The sequence below is a fragment of the Phoca vitulina genome, unplaced genomic scaffold (assembly GCF_004348235.1).
Source record: "Phoca vitulina isolate PV1807 unplaced genomic scaffold, GSC_HSeal_1.0 scaffold19, whole genome shotgun sequence".
NCBI lineage: Eukaryota > Metazoa > Chordata > Mammalia > Carnivora > Phocidae > Phoca > Phoca vitulina.
The window spans coordinates 17,952,317-17,967,516 of NW_022589722.1; the positions used below are offsets into that span (position 1 = coordinate 17,952,317).

At 35.8% G+C, this 15,200-nt stretch overlaps 1 protein-coding gene across 2 annotated transcripts in view; it reads right to left on the reverse strand.

The window, feature by feature from the left end:
* Positions 1–15,200, reverse strand: part of SLC41A2 (solute carrier family 41 member 2) — a 113,643-nt gene that overhangs the window by 83,794 nt on the left and 14,649 nt on the right. For both annotated transcript variants that reach the window (XM_032416245.1, XM_032416244.1), the window contains exon 2: positions 1,853–2,574. In XM_032416245.1, the coding sequence (XP_032272136.1) occupies positions 1,853–2,407 (555 nt within the window). In that variant the 5' untranslated portion in view covers positions 2,408–2,574. The remainder of the gene's footprint in view (positions 1–1,852; positions 2,575–15,200) is intronic.

Genomic DNA, 15,200 nt, shown 5'->3' on the forward strand with positions numbered 1-15,200 from the left:
GGATTCCCAAAATTCTCAACAAAATCCTAGCTAATAGGATCCAACAATACATTAAAAGGATCATCTTCAGTTTCTTTCATCAGTGTTTTATAGTTTTCAGAGTACAAGTCTTTCACCTCCTTGGTTGTTTAATAATAGGTATTTAGTATTTTTGGCACAATTGTAAATGGGATTGTTTTCTTCATTTCTCTTTCTGCAATTTCATTATTAGTGTATAGAAATGCAATAGATTTCTTTTATTAATTTTGTATCCTGTGACTGTACTGAATTCATTTATCAACAGTAGTAGTTTTGGTGGAGTCCTAAGGGTTTTCTATATATAGTCTCATGTCATCTGCAAATAGTGAATGTTTTACTTCTTCCTTACCAATTTGGATGCCCTTTATTTCTCTTTTCTTGTCTGATTGCTGTAAAAATCCAATATACATCTTAAGACAGTTCTTTTCATATCCTTTCTCCAACTGATGGTGGAAAAATTGTTTCTATTTATGTATGTTTTCCATTTAGATAAAAATGCTATCTGTTAAAAAAATTTTTGGTGTCACAAATGACCTGAGATTTCTTTTAGGGAGCAAGCAATGAAAGACAAGGGCAACAAATGTTATTCTATTTAACACTTTCCCAAAGCCAATCTTTCTCTGATTGATGAATGAAAACTCATAATAACAGAATGCCACATTTTAACACTTACTACTTTAGAAAGATAATTATATAATAGGTAATTCTATAACCATACTACATTAAGAATTCCTACAAATCAATAAGTAGCACATACATATTTTTAAAATGGGTAATAGATACAAAAAAGTAATTCATATAAGAAATATTCATAGAAGAACTAAGAATGGCCAATAGGCATATAAAAACATGCTGAACATTAATAATAATTAAAGAATGTTAATTAAAATATGAAAATATTTCCCTATCAATTACCAAAAATGAAAATGATCAAGAATATTCAACCCTCATAAGGACATGGAAAAATAAAAGTATATCTACATTGATGGTAAGAGTATAAATATTTGGTGTAATCTTTCTGAAAGTCAATCTGATGGTCTCTATAAAATTTTAAACACATACACTTACCCTAATCCCCAGCAATCCCATTTTTAAAATCTATCCTATGAAAATATTAGTGTAAGTATATAATGATATATTTATAAGGGTATTCATTATAGCATTAGCATGGGAGAGTGAATAAGTAAATTTTAGTATGTACATACAATGGAATATGAAGCTCTCATTTTAAAACGCAGAACTTCTTTGTTATTAGTTTGGAAAAATGTCTAAGATATATTATTAAGCAATGAAAATAAGTTGTAGAAAAATATATATAGCACTTCATTTTTTTCTGAAAAAGAAACTCTGCACATAGGCATATATGAAAGCATAGAAAAATGTCTGCATGTAAACACAAACCCTTAATGATGATAATCTCTGCAGGGGAAGAGAGTTTGGTTTGAAGAGGAGGAAGAGGGAAGATTTTTTATCTTCTTATTTAATACTCTGCATTGTTTGAATTCATTTTAACAAGTATATGTTTTTATTTTACAAAATGAAGAAGTATTTAAATATAACATTTATTGGGTTTTGCACTGTACCCATTTTGGGGTTATTTCACCATTGTAATCCTTTATGAAGAGTCACTTGACAGAATGAGACTATTCTCTTAGAACCTCTAAAGGAAAACAAATGAACAAAAAACACCTAGAAACAGCAGATTCTCTGCTTGAGTCAGCATCCCTTCATTTCACTAAGGGATAAATTAAATCTAAAGTAGATGTTTGAGATTAGTAACCTACACAAAGCACTTTCAACAACAAAGACAGTGAAGATAAAGAGACAAACCCACCTGGACTATATCCAAAACCATGCCGGCTGAAACTGTTCCAAAACCAGCTAGCAAAAATGGCACCAGTATTTGCAATGCCATGACACCACTGGATTCCTTTGGTGATTTCTGGTTTGCTTCCACAATGGCGTCTTCATCCCCATCACTAGATGCATCTTCATTCTGTAACATGGCGGCAGCTTCTGCAGTGCCCTTTCCATCACAGTAATTGTAGTTGGCATAGTCATCATACTTGGGGCTACAGCTTGCTGGTGCGTGCCCATTATTGCCATGAAAAGACTGCTCTGAGAAATTGTGAAACTCCATGTGCTGCTCAGATCGGCTGCTAAAAGTCTGTGCTGCTGTTGATAATCCATCTTGCCAAATACCGTTTGCTTTCTTGTGCCTTTCTTCCTGGTTTTTCTGATAAATTACTGGAACCATACTCAACAACAAGTTTAAAAACTTATCAGATTGAATTGTATTTAAGCTTAAAGTCCAGTCTACTAAACCTCCTCCACTACTTGGACCACTACTTGTGTTATTAGTAATAGATCTTCCTTTGCTATTAGTCATATTGTCATCGCAAAAGACCCTGTACTCCTTAGATCTCAAGATTCATGGACCATTGTAGGTAAATCAGAACCACACAAATGCTGGTTTAAATTAAGATGTTGACTTCATTTTGTAGGAAATAATGTTTCTAATAAAAGGTGTTTAGAAGTTCCACAGAGGGACTGGATCTGAAAAGAAGAAAATAGAATAATTTTTAAAAATCAGATTAACAATCTTGATACTTAAGATTCTCAATAAAACACACATGTTCTTAAACCAACCCGAAGGTAATGACACTATACTTTGTGGGCTTAAACACATAACTGTTTTGAGCCACACAGCTACTCTGTAAACAGAAATCTAGTACAGAGCTATTGTGCTCAATCTTTGTGAAAAGTGTTTCTTATCTTTGCATACTTTACTTAATTGATACCTATGTAAAGCCATCAAGTCCCTGAAGTTCTACAGTAGACAAATTCATTAAATAAAGTGATGGCTTCTGGGGGGCCTGGGTGGCTCAGCCGGTTAAGTGACTGACTTCTTGGTTTAGGCTCAGGTCATGATTTCATGGGCTGGGAGATCAAGCCCTGGTGTGGGCTCTGCACGCAGCAGGGAGTCTGCTTGAAGATTCTCTCCCTCTGCCCCCCCACCTCAAATAAATAAATATTTAAAGTGATGGCTTCTATTACTATAGGGAGGTCTCAGAATCAAATTGTTACAACTCTTCACACATGTCAGTACATAATAAGAGGTAAAGTATATGGCATTATATTTTAAATATTAAATGGTTACTTTATTTACAACTTAATGTAATATATATTTTATCAAAATGTTATTTTTATTAAAATATGAGGAGACAATGATAATGCTTGCCATAAAAATACTTGGTAAATATTCTGAATACTGGTCAGGGCATTTATTTCACATATAAAAATAGGTTGGAGTCATATTCATACAATTCATTATAATTGACTTAGGAAAACAATCTCTATTATCTACCAAATAACCAAAATGAAAAGGGATTACAGATACTCACTAAATGCTCTACTTTGCAAGCCAACCAAAAGAAAGCTTATAATGCACTTACTACTTATGCTCTTCTCAAAGGCTGCTCTGACCCCCAACCCCAGAGTAGGCCCCTGAGTGGCTGGCCAGTGACCAAATTCTCTCTAAAGACTGAACTAAGAGACACAGACACACACTGTAGCTAGTTCGACAGTGATGGACACTGAGGCTGCCTGACTATTTGGACAGCTGCTACCATAGCTACAGGTTTTCAAAGGCCTATGGCCCTAGCAGCCTGATGGCAGCGCATCTCGTCTGGTCTCGGAAGCTAAGCTACAGAGGTTTTCAAAGCAATCTACTGCAATGGGTCTAAAGGTCTCAGGTCAGGAACACCCAGGCCTGCCTTGTACATCCAAGGGCATCCGAGATCAAGAAATTGGCACTTATTTGATAATGGGTAGATGACCCCACTGCCCAACTGCACTGCTCACCCACCAAGTGAGACTAAGAATTATTGCTGTCAGTACTGCTGCTTTTAATAAAAATTATTATATCCTTCAATGTTTGCTGCCAATTCCTTAGAATGTCCATCCCCACTCCTTGGATAGGAAGATCAATAGAAAGGAATGGCAAACAGAGGTATGTAGCAGGTGCTAGGGCCTGTCTCATCTACCTCATCATTCACTCACTTTCCTTCCCTTCTTCTTGTGATTGTGGAGGAGTCTTGGAATTCCTACTGGGAAACATTTTAAAATAGATTCTAGGACCCCAGACCTACTGACTTGGAATATCTATGTTTGAGGCCTGTACATCTTTCTTTTTAAACTCCCCAAGGGATTATGGTGCAGACTTCTTATGGACTTGCCCTGAGAATCCAATGAGTAGATTAAGTACTAGTTGCCATTTTTTTGCCACCTGCAGGTTGATCAGTATACCAGAGAAAGGCAGCGTTTAAAGAAAATAAGATGAATGGAACCAGTGTCCAGAGTAAAGCCAAGGAGAAACCAAGTAGTCCCAGAAAGAGAGAGACAGCCAGAATAGCTGCCTGAGAACCTTCCAGGTATTGAGAGGCTCCGCTGTACTTCTGGAACTTACGAGATTCCCAGCAGCCTTATATGAGTAGATTGAGAGGGTTTCTGTTTCTTCAACCCATTTGTGTCTTTTTAAGGAATGAGCATTTCACTGCCTCAAGGAGATCTTCAATTAAATAAAATATAAAACAAACCTCAAAGGGATTGAGCTTTAAGACAAGTCTATACTACTGAAGGGCCTGTGATGGATACAGGCAGTTTCTTCTTCCTTTGAAGCAGAATTATCCAGTTGATTAAAATGGGAATGCAGAGAACTGGGGAAATATGACCAACTAACACTAGACAGAAAAATGAAGGGGAGGGAAGGGGGGAAAAAAAGAGGAATTTCCCAAGACAAGTCATCTCTGTTAGAATATTTACAGGACATGGCTAAGCCCATAGCCAACACAGAGTTGGCCAAGCAGGATCCAAATGCAAAGACACATCCAGCTCATACTTTTGCTCCTAATATCCTCACTTCAGCATAAGCAATTCAGAAGGTAAGATGGAAGATGGATACTCAACCAGGGCCTCTGTGCACACAGACCATTAGGTAGGGCTGAAATCCAGCCCAAGGCTCCATTCATGGGACTGCCTTTCTCTGGAAGGCACTCTCTTTTAAAATTTATACAAATTTCCATTTCCAGATGAAACCGTTCTTTCTCCATTCCATGCAATTCTGATAGGTCTATCAATCAACGGTATCGTACCCTCCAGACCCATAATGACAAGTGGCTCAAGCAGGACCTGAGTTCTCCCCTTTTTATATATTTGTTTTCTTACTATTGCCCGAGCGCCTACTAGATGCTGGGGGTACACCAAATTAACAAAATAGGCACCATTCCTGCTTCTAATGGATTTTAACTTGTAGTGGGGAGGATAAACAACCTGGTTGATAAACAACCAGGTGAGCAAACAAATGAGATAATTTGTGATAAAGGCTATAAAGGAAACAGCTGATTTAATGAAGAATGAATAAGTTACAGGGCTACTTTAGAGTGGAAGGCCTCTGGAAGAGTTTTCTCACTTCTCTTTGATGTGACATCATCCTGAAGCTGCCACTTTATCTTCCACCTCAAAAAGTCCCCTCTATCACCACCAACAACATCACTACCACTTGAAGGGAAGCCCATCTACATTAGAAGAGGATCCACAGAAAAAGAATCAAAGCCAGGAGATGAGAGGGTCTCATAATAATTAGAACCTCTATTTCATTTATGTAAAGCTCATTCCAGCCCTGTTGTTCCCAATTATATGGGCCAATAACTCTTCACTGTATAAGCTAGTCTGAGTGGTGTTTCTGTCCTAACAGTTTTTTAATAATGCAATTTGGAATTAGTAGGGATTATTACCTTGTTAACAGGTGCATGCCATAGACCACATATCACCATTCTGCGCTGAGAAATATGTGTTTATTTTTATTCTATCCTTCATTTCATCCAGTTAGTGTGTGATGATCAGTTAGCCTAATGCTTGCTTACTGACAAGTTCCATTAGCTCCCTTAAAGACTCCTTAAACTTTCTTCTTTTAAAGAAACCACCTAGGAACTCACTGAGTAATGGATTACAATCAAAATACTTTGTGATGGATTTAAAATGAGTAATGTACATACAGAGCAACCAACAATTGGTTGCTCTATATTATTTACCCATGCATGAGTAAAAACCAGTAATAATTTTAAAAATAACTAAACAGAATTTGGCAAAGTTTCCCCTAGATTTAAGGTACTTAAGTTAAAGAATGCTAATGGAGATATTTATGGGTCACTCCTCAGCTACTTAGTATGTTATATTAATCTAGTACCAACCTAACTGAGAAGAAACAGTGTCTTTAGAACTTTAATAGAGTGGACTTGGTTTAAAATCCGAATTCCGTGTGTCAGTTACAAAGAAACAAATCTCTAAGAACAAAGAATCTGCTACTCTGCTCGCTAATGGCCAATATTTGCACAAAACAGAAGTTGCAAATTAAAAAACAAAAAACAAAAAACAAAAAAAACAAGCCTGCAGCAGTAGAGTGCAAGTAGAATTGGTTAAAACTGTGTCTTGGGACTTTTTGTTTTCCAAAATTCCTAAATGAAAAAAAATTATTTATCTATACTACTCATCTAGTGTCAGTAAAATATATGGCCTGATTCAAAAACCCTAGATTGAGTGGCTGTATCAAATACTATTATTTAGCAGTTCTGTTCCAAAGACTCTTTAGGTGCTACGGACAGCCAACACGGGGGCAACTTTACTTTAGTGCCTTAGACTCTTGTTACTCAAACTACAGTTTATGGTCCAACAGCACTGGCATCACCTGGGAGCTTGTTAGAAATGCAGGATCTCAGCTCCCATTGCTACTCCAATCTATGAATCAAAACCTGCACTTTTAATAGCATCTCCAAGTGATTTGTGCGCACATGAAAGTTGGAGGAGCACCTCTCTGTACATTCAAAAAATAATCTGATTTATATTCAACACACTAAAAATGAGAGGTTGTCAGACTTTCAAATATGAACAAGGACATGAACACTGGTAATACATAAAACACTACTAGTGCAACAGTAAACGTTATAGCGCCTTGGAAACCAATGGGCATTATCTACTAAAATTAAAGATGTATATGCCCCACATTCCAGCAATTCTACCCTAAGTTCATACCCTGAAGAGACTCCTGCACTGTACACCAGAAGACACATAAAGGAATGTCCTCAGCAGCATTTTCATACTAGCAAAAAACTGGAATTAACTCAAGAGAAAACCTAAATTGTGGGATGATTCACACACTGGAATATATGAAAGGTATGATAAACACAAATTTCAAGAGAATGGTTATATTTGGCTAAGTGGTATAAAAGCAGATAGGGGGCTTCAGAGGTATTGGTTATATTTTTTCAGCTTGATAGTGGACACCTGTTTATTATTGTCCTTTATTTATATACACTACATGAGTGTTTCAGTATGCATGATATTGTAGATTTTATTTTCCTCCCATTATTGCTGCCCTCCTGTAAGAGAATTATCTCCACCTGTTGCCACCTTAGTTGAAGGGACTATGAGAGGATTAATGTGAAGAAAAGGGAACTTTACACACTGCTCGCGGGATTCTAAATTGGTACAGCCATTATGGAAAGCAATATGGAGGATCCTCAAAAAATTAAAAATAGAACTACCATATGACCTAGCAATTTCACTTCTGGGAACATATCCAAAGGAAACAAAGACACTGACTTGAAAAGATATCTGCACTCCTGTGTTCAGAGCACCATTATTTACAATAACCAAAACAAGGAAACAACCTAAGTGTCCACTGACAGGTAAGTGGACAAAGAAGTTGTGGTGTATATATATACATAAACACATAATGGAATATTATTCAGCCATTAAAAAAAAAAAAAAAGGAAATCCTGCCATTTGCGACAACATGGATGGACCCTGAGGGCATTATGAAGTGAAATGAAGTAAGTCAAAAAGAGAAATGGGCATACCATATGATCTAATTTATATGTACAATCTTAAAAAAAAAAGGAAAGAGAAAACACAAGAAAGAAAAAAACCCCAAACTCAAAGAAAAAAGATCAGACTTGCGGTTACCAGAGATGGGGGCAGGGGGGGGGGGGGTGGAACAGATGGGGGAATTTGAGGAAAGACGTCAAAGAGTACAAACTTCCTGTTATAAGATACACAAGTATTAGGGATGTAATGTGCAACATGATGACTATTGTTACCACTGCTGTAGGATATATAAAAGTTGCAGTTCTCCCCACAAGGAGAAAAAAAGGTTTGTTTGTTTTTTATTCTATCTATATGGCATGATGGATGTTAACTAAACTTATTGTTGTAATTATTTCACAATATACATAAGTCAAACCTTTATGCTGTAAACCTGAAACTCACACAGTGATGTATGTCAATTATACCTCAATAAAACTGGAAAAAAAAAAAAATAAATATATATATATACACACAAAATCTAAAATTTTTTAAAATGATCTTTTTCTAAAAAATAAGTGTACATTTTAACACCAAGAATGTAGAAGAGGAGGGGCGCCTGGATGACTAGGGAGGAACAGCATGCGACACTTGATCTCGGGGTCGTGAGTTCGAGCCCCACATTGGAGGAAGAGATTACTTAAAATGAATGAATTAAAACTTAAAAAATAAAATTTAAAAAAAAGAATGTAGAAGGGGCAAAATCTCAGACTAAAAGACAGCCTTCCCACTGAACACATTTAGATTTATGAAGAACTCACTCCATGTTCCCTATGACAGTTTTATCATATGAGAGCCCTGGTCTACAGAGTCATATCAGGGACCGATTGACTTAAAGGAATATAAACTAATACCTTACACCCCTTATGAATTCAACTCCAGTTACAAAAATGAAAAACATTAATGTTCAAATTGTTTGTTTTTAAAAGTTAGAAAAAAGCAGTGTATTGTATGTGTGTTGATTTACTAAACCATCATCTCGGAGAAAATCCCCTCCTGTGCTGGAGGAAGCATGCCATTTCATTGCAAAGGTTAAATAATACACTTGAAAAATCCGGCAGAGCTATGAGTTAGCAGGCCTATCATGCCTAATTACTAAGAAAGGCATTAAATGAGAGCTTAATACTTTGTTATAGTCCCATAACAAAAATGTTTTGAGTTACTCTGTTACCAGTATTATCACATTTAGTCAAAAATCTCAAAACCTGTCCATCAGCTGGTTATTTTATATTTGTATAAATATATTTGCATAAATTGTATATATTTGTATAAATTGTGTACACTCTGCTCCTTTCATTTCCTCTTTGAGTATACCTCTTCTGTGTTTCTGTTATTCAAAAGTAGGTAGTAACCAAACAGGATGTATTACGTGGTCAGTTAAATTAGCTTTCAGAAAGGTTATGGCAAACAAACCCAGAGTCAGCTGATATGCGAATTATTTCCTCGTTTCATAAAAAATATTGGTTCATTCTTTTGAATAATACTCAGTTAAGTACTTAACTGTTTAATCATATAATTGGTTCATAAAGAAGGATTATGTCTATTTAATTTGCTTTTTGCAGCACCCAAACAGCAGGCCGACTTTATGGCTGTTCAGTTTTCTTTAACTATTTTCATTTTAAGCTCTAAACCTGTGTAAACTCAAATCTTCACCAATTTCTCTCAATGATTAACTCCTTCCATTTAAGCGAAAATGATGTTTAAAAGCCTCTTAGGTATCAGTTTCATTACCTGAACCTCAGCTTCTCCATTTCTTATCCACAATTATCTTTTCCTGAAGAATTTACCATCAAATCAGCACATACCCCAAACAGCTCCTAAACACACCCTTCTGGTTTTCTCATGTTCACCCCAACACCACTCTCTGCCATTCTGCCATGACCTCATGCCAAACCCGCCTCCCTTGGGTGCTCATCAGAACCCAGGAGGACACCCTAGTCCCATTTATGGAGATCAGAGACCTTGACTGCTTGACTACTGAGTCATACTCAAAAACTCTCTTCTCCACTCAAGCTAGCCCTACAGCTATTACTAAAATCATTTCTCATTTTTAGCCCTTTGATTTCATCATTCTCATCCACTGGGCTCCCTACATCGCTTATTTGGGGTTCCTAATGTTTCACACTGACTCAGTGCCTTCTACTAGATTACCTAAAGCAGGTAAATTATTCTAAATTTCCTTTATTCAATCCAATTTCTTTTATTCAGCTTTTCCACTTCTATACTCTCTACCCAATTGTTCCTAACACCTAGGAACTTTCACCTCATTCAATGATAAAAATATCCAACCTCAAAGAAATCTACCCAAATTAATGTAAAACTAAAGGCAATGATAAAAGTATCCAACCTCAAAGAAATCTACCCAAATTAATGTAAAACTAAGGGTACAGAGAGGAAAGAACAGTCAAAATTAAATGCCAAAAATACAGTCAGCAATCTTCCTATCACTTACAGTTTAAAAAAGAGAATTTTTTTTTAAAATGAAAGGTATCCATTTGGTTGTCCAGTGCCAATTCCCACATGAAAGAAATGACATGTTGCATTTCCTGTGATATTTTAATGTATCACTTGGCCCTCAAGAGAAATCTAAAATGGTGATGTAAAAGAAATCTCAAGAATTCCTAATGCACTATCGCTGCTTGGCAGAGGTATATAATTCATGGTATCCAGTTAAGAATGTATAACTAGAAAAAGTGTATGAATGTCTTCTGCTCATGTCCTATATCTAAACAAGGAATAGGAACTACCCACGGTAACAATTCTAAGGAATGAAGGTGAGCCCACTCAATAACTGTCCCACAGACTTTATAAAGTATAAGTCTCAAATTGGTCCAAACAACAGCTTAGTTATAGTAATTTACATATCTTATAAATTTTTATCATTCTTCAGCTCCTTTAAAAGTGCTTAGAAACTGAGGGGCGTCTGGGTGGCTCAGTCAGTTAAGCATCCGACTCTTGCTTTCGGCTCAGGTCATGATCTCAGGGTCCTGGGATCAAGCCCCATGTTCAGCTCTGTACTGGGAGCCAAGTAGGATTGGGATTCTCTCTCCCTCTCCCTCTGCCCTTCCCCCTGCACCCATGCACATGCACTCTTTCACTCTCTAATAAATAAATAAAATCTTTTTTTAAAAAGTACTTACAAAGTGGAATATAAGACAGACTACCTCACAAATACTGTCCTCCCTGGTTAAAAGGCTCACCTCCAAAGTACAATGAAAGTATCGCCCTGCCTTTTTTTTTTTCTTTTTTGGCTAAAATACATAATTAGCTTCTTTTAAAAATCTTGACTTCTTTGACTTAAATCGAATCTAAGCACTCACATAAGTTTTATTTAGGTAGGAGGTAGTGATATCAATCTTTCTTGGCAAGTTAGGAAAAACTGGGAGAAGTAAAAGGACAATTAACTGCCATTTTAGTAACACTGAATTGCTGTAAAACTGGTGGTCCTGATAATTCCCTAACAAACACAAAAGCTTGAGAAGTCTACTTAATGGACATAATTCAGCTACTGATATCCAAAAACTAGCTGACTGCATAAAACAATCACTCATTTCCAAGATTGCCCACTGACAGAAAAGAGTAATGTCATAAAATTTATCAATTCTTTCTATATGCCTAAAAGACAACCAAACATTTGTAAAGAATTTAAGCCCAGAGAAAAAATCAGTGGGTATGATAAATCTTCTGTATAATAAATCCTCAACACATCTCAAATAATTTTTCAAAGAAAACCAGATACACAGCAACTGACTTTGTTTTCAGAATCACAACCCTCAATTCCACTAATTAATTAATTAATTTTTGGAAGAATGATTTAGAAGGATACACCAAAACAAGCTAATGAATCAACTAAAACACAATTCGCAGTTAAGCCGTTTCTATTTATTGAGAAAATGTTGACAGAATAAATATGTGTGTCCAAAGAACTAAGTGTATTGCATAAACAAAGTACAATTTATCCTACCAAGTGCCATCAGTTAAATTATATCTAGTCCCTATCAAACCAACCAACTAAAAAATGGGGGAAAAAATTCAATCATTTAACTAGATATTCTGATTAAATTCACAGCAATACACAAATTCTTTTTATAACACAGGAAGCCAACTATTACCAGAAATATCAGTTAGTGCTACTGTTTGAAAAAACTTGAGGAATAGTTGGATAGTCAAGGAGTTCAATCAGAGAACCCCATTTTGAAGTTGAGAAACTGCTTTTCAATAATAAAACAAAGTATATTTCTCTTACTCTATCTTAAACAGTTTTTACATGTATCTTATTAAAAACTACCACTTAATGACTCTCCTTTAATTGATAAGCAATTGATGTTCATTAATTTCCTGAGAACTACTGCTGAGAACATCCCCTTCTCATCAATCATTCATGTATAAAGTCATATGAAACTTTATTCAGAAATAATAGCTGCAGATAGCCTTGCTACTGAAAACTAGTATTTTTACATTTCTTTAATAAATATTGAGCCACCTTTTTTTTTTTTTTTTTTTACTTCAGCAGTGAGGAAACTTACAGGTATATCAGAAATTCAAGCCTATGATCAATTTATAGTTTTATTTTCTCTGGTACTAGTTTTGTAATTTTTTTTTAAAACCAACATTTCTTATAGGTGTTGTTTTTTATAAACTGACTCAACACTTCCGTGTAAAACATAGTGTACATAAGAATAAAACATAAATACATTTCCTTACCAGTTTTCTCTGGCACTTGTGAATCTGAACTACCTAAATTTAGAAAGTAAGTTATGAGTTCATCAGCATTTCAAATGAGTAAAAATTATTATTCAGAATTCATACAAAAGTATACTTTCATACTTTCCCCCATAACACATCCTTATATTTTTAGAGAGAATTCAACTCTAAAAATGCAAACCCACTTCTGGACCAACATAAAATATACACTTAGCTCTCTGTATAATTAAACTGAAAACTGAAAATGAAAGCTCCCAGAATTTTAAGGTGCAGAAAGGATGCCAAGGTGCCAAAGTTTAAAAGAAAAAGAAAATCCTATTTTTAAGGACAGAGAAAGGAAGAAAGGAATCTAACATGTCAAAGTTTAAAAGAAAAATAAAAGTTTGTTTTTAAGAAAAGTAAAAGGAAAACATGATTTGTCCCATGTAAAGTTAGCATTTTTCTTCTATATTTTAAGACCTGGAGTGTCCCATAATTTTCATGGTATCTCACTTCAACTATTTACTCAAACCACGTCTATCCATCCACTGGCCCACCCTCTTCCCTATCTCAGAGGTGAAGCAGCACCCTGATGCACAGGCCACACTAAATCACATTACCTTCCAGAGTGATCAAACAGGACAGCTCCTTCCCTGAGGTGTTCCTCAGGTGGGAGCCTAACATCACCATCTCTGGCTGGGCCACCCTCACAAGGGCACCAGCACCACCGAGGGAGATGAAACTGATCTTCTACCTGCCCAAACTGCACTTTCCCTTAAGAGTGCTCCCTGGTACACAGTGCTGTGAAGTCAGTTCAAGTGCACGGACTCAGTACAAGAGACTCCATGCAGATTAGGTAAGCGACAAGTACACAGTGTTATGTTACTCAATTACCTTGGCAGCGAAGTGAAACAATGGCCTAACTCAGTATCTTTACTCCCTGCAATCAAGTCTCTCCTCTACCCTTTGGTCAGGGCTGTGCACGTTTTTATTCAAATATCAGTTTAAAAAAAGGGAGGGGGGAAGCTCTACCAAAGCCACCTAAAAACCAACTTAGTTGTCATGATGGTTTTTGCTCAAAAAATGTCCCGACTACCCTTCCTTCTTTCCCAGCTCATTTGAAATTGTGCTTCTGATGTCCACTAACATAGGGTTTTTTTTTTAATTATTTTTCTTTTTCTCACAGAAGCAATAGGTCTTCAGCGGAAAAAAAAAAAAGCAAGGATACATAAAAATTATTTATTCTGGAAACCCATTATTCAGAGATAATCACTGATGACATATTGGTATATAGAACTCTTTTTTTACTATACTTTTTCTCTGTATATGTTTAAAACAAAAATAGGCTCATATTGTACATATTATTTTGTATCCTGCTTTTTGCATTTCGTAAAACATCCCCCAAATTTCCTTATCAATAATATTCTACAAAGTTACTTTTAATGGTTACTTACAATTTCCTCTTTCTAAAACTCCTAGGAGCTCCCAAATGGCCACTTTCTTTCCTACTTCTCCCTCTCCACTCATTCCCCAGTAAGAACAGCACAACTAAAAGGCCTTCATTTAATGGACACATCCTAAACACTGCCAGATAGCTGGCATTCTGTATTCATTTTTCCATTTTCATAGCCATGATTTCATTTATATTTGTTAGATAATTGCAAACAAGTTACTGCATCTGCCCTACCACGCTCCAAAGCAGGGCCAGATTACCACCGAGTCTATGGTGTGTCTCCCCCCACAATCCATCACATATTATTTCAAAATGATAATAACTCCAAACAAATTAAGAGTCACAAAAAGGTATGATTCTTCCCAGAAAGACTACCTCATTGTTTCTTTAAAAATTACAAAACATTAATGATTTTCTCTTTTGGTGTTTGAAATGCATGCGTAGATTGCCTACGTAGCACTGCCCCTAGGGACTAAGAAAGGGCTAGATTTTGTCCTAAAGAGTAATAGGATTTAATTTTTTCCTCAAGTTTGTATTTAAATTTCAGTTAGTGTAATTACACTAATACAGTGTAATATTAGTTTCAGGTGTAGAACTTAGTGATTCAAGAGTAACATGATTTTAAAATCAGATTATAAAATCTATGCACAAAATCCCATACCTGAGTATATAGATTTCAGGCAAGTACATTTTTTTTTTTTCTGTGCTGTTGGAGTTGTGACCCAGGAACATTTTTTTGTTTTTAATTTTATTATGTTATGTTAGTCACCATACAATACATCATTAGTTTTTGATGTGGTGATCCACGATCCATTGTTCAGGCAAGTACATTTTGAAAAGGAGAGAATATTACCTGCCTGTTCCAAGTTGTATTACTGATGTGGAACCACTGGCAAATGCTTTACGCTATGTTTGAAACTGTACAAAGCTTACTGAGCTATTTGCTATCCTTTCATTAAATGAATTAATCAATAACAGGACTTGCATTGGGTGATTTTATGGGGAAATTCCAAGTGACTTATTCGGCAAATCTCCACACTTCAATTAAGAGAGATGATTTTCTTTCAAAAAATTCAATGTCAAGAAGTATCAATATACTAATGATATTGAGAGTAGTTCAGGGCTT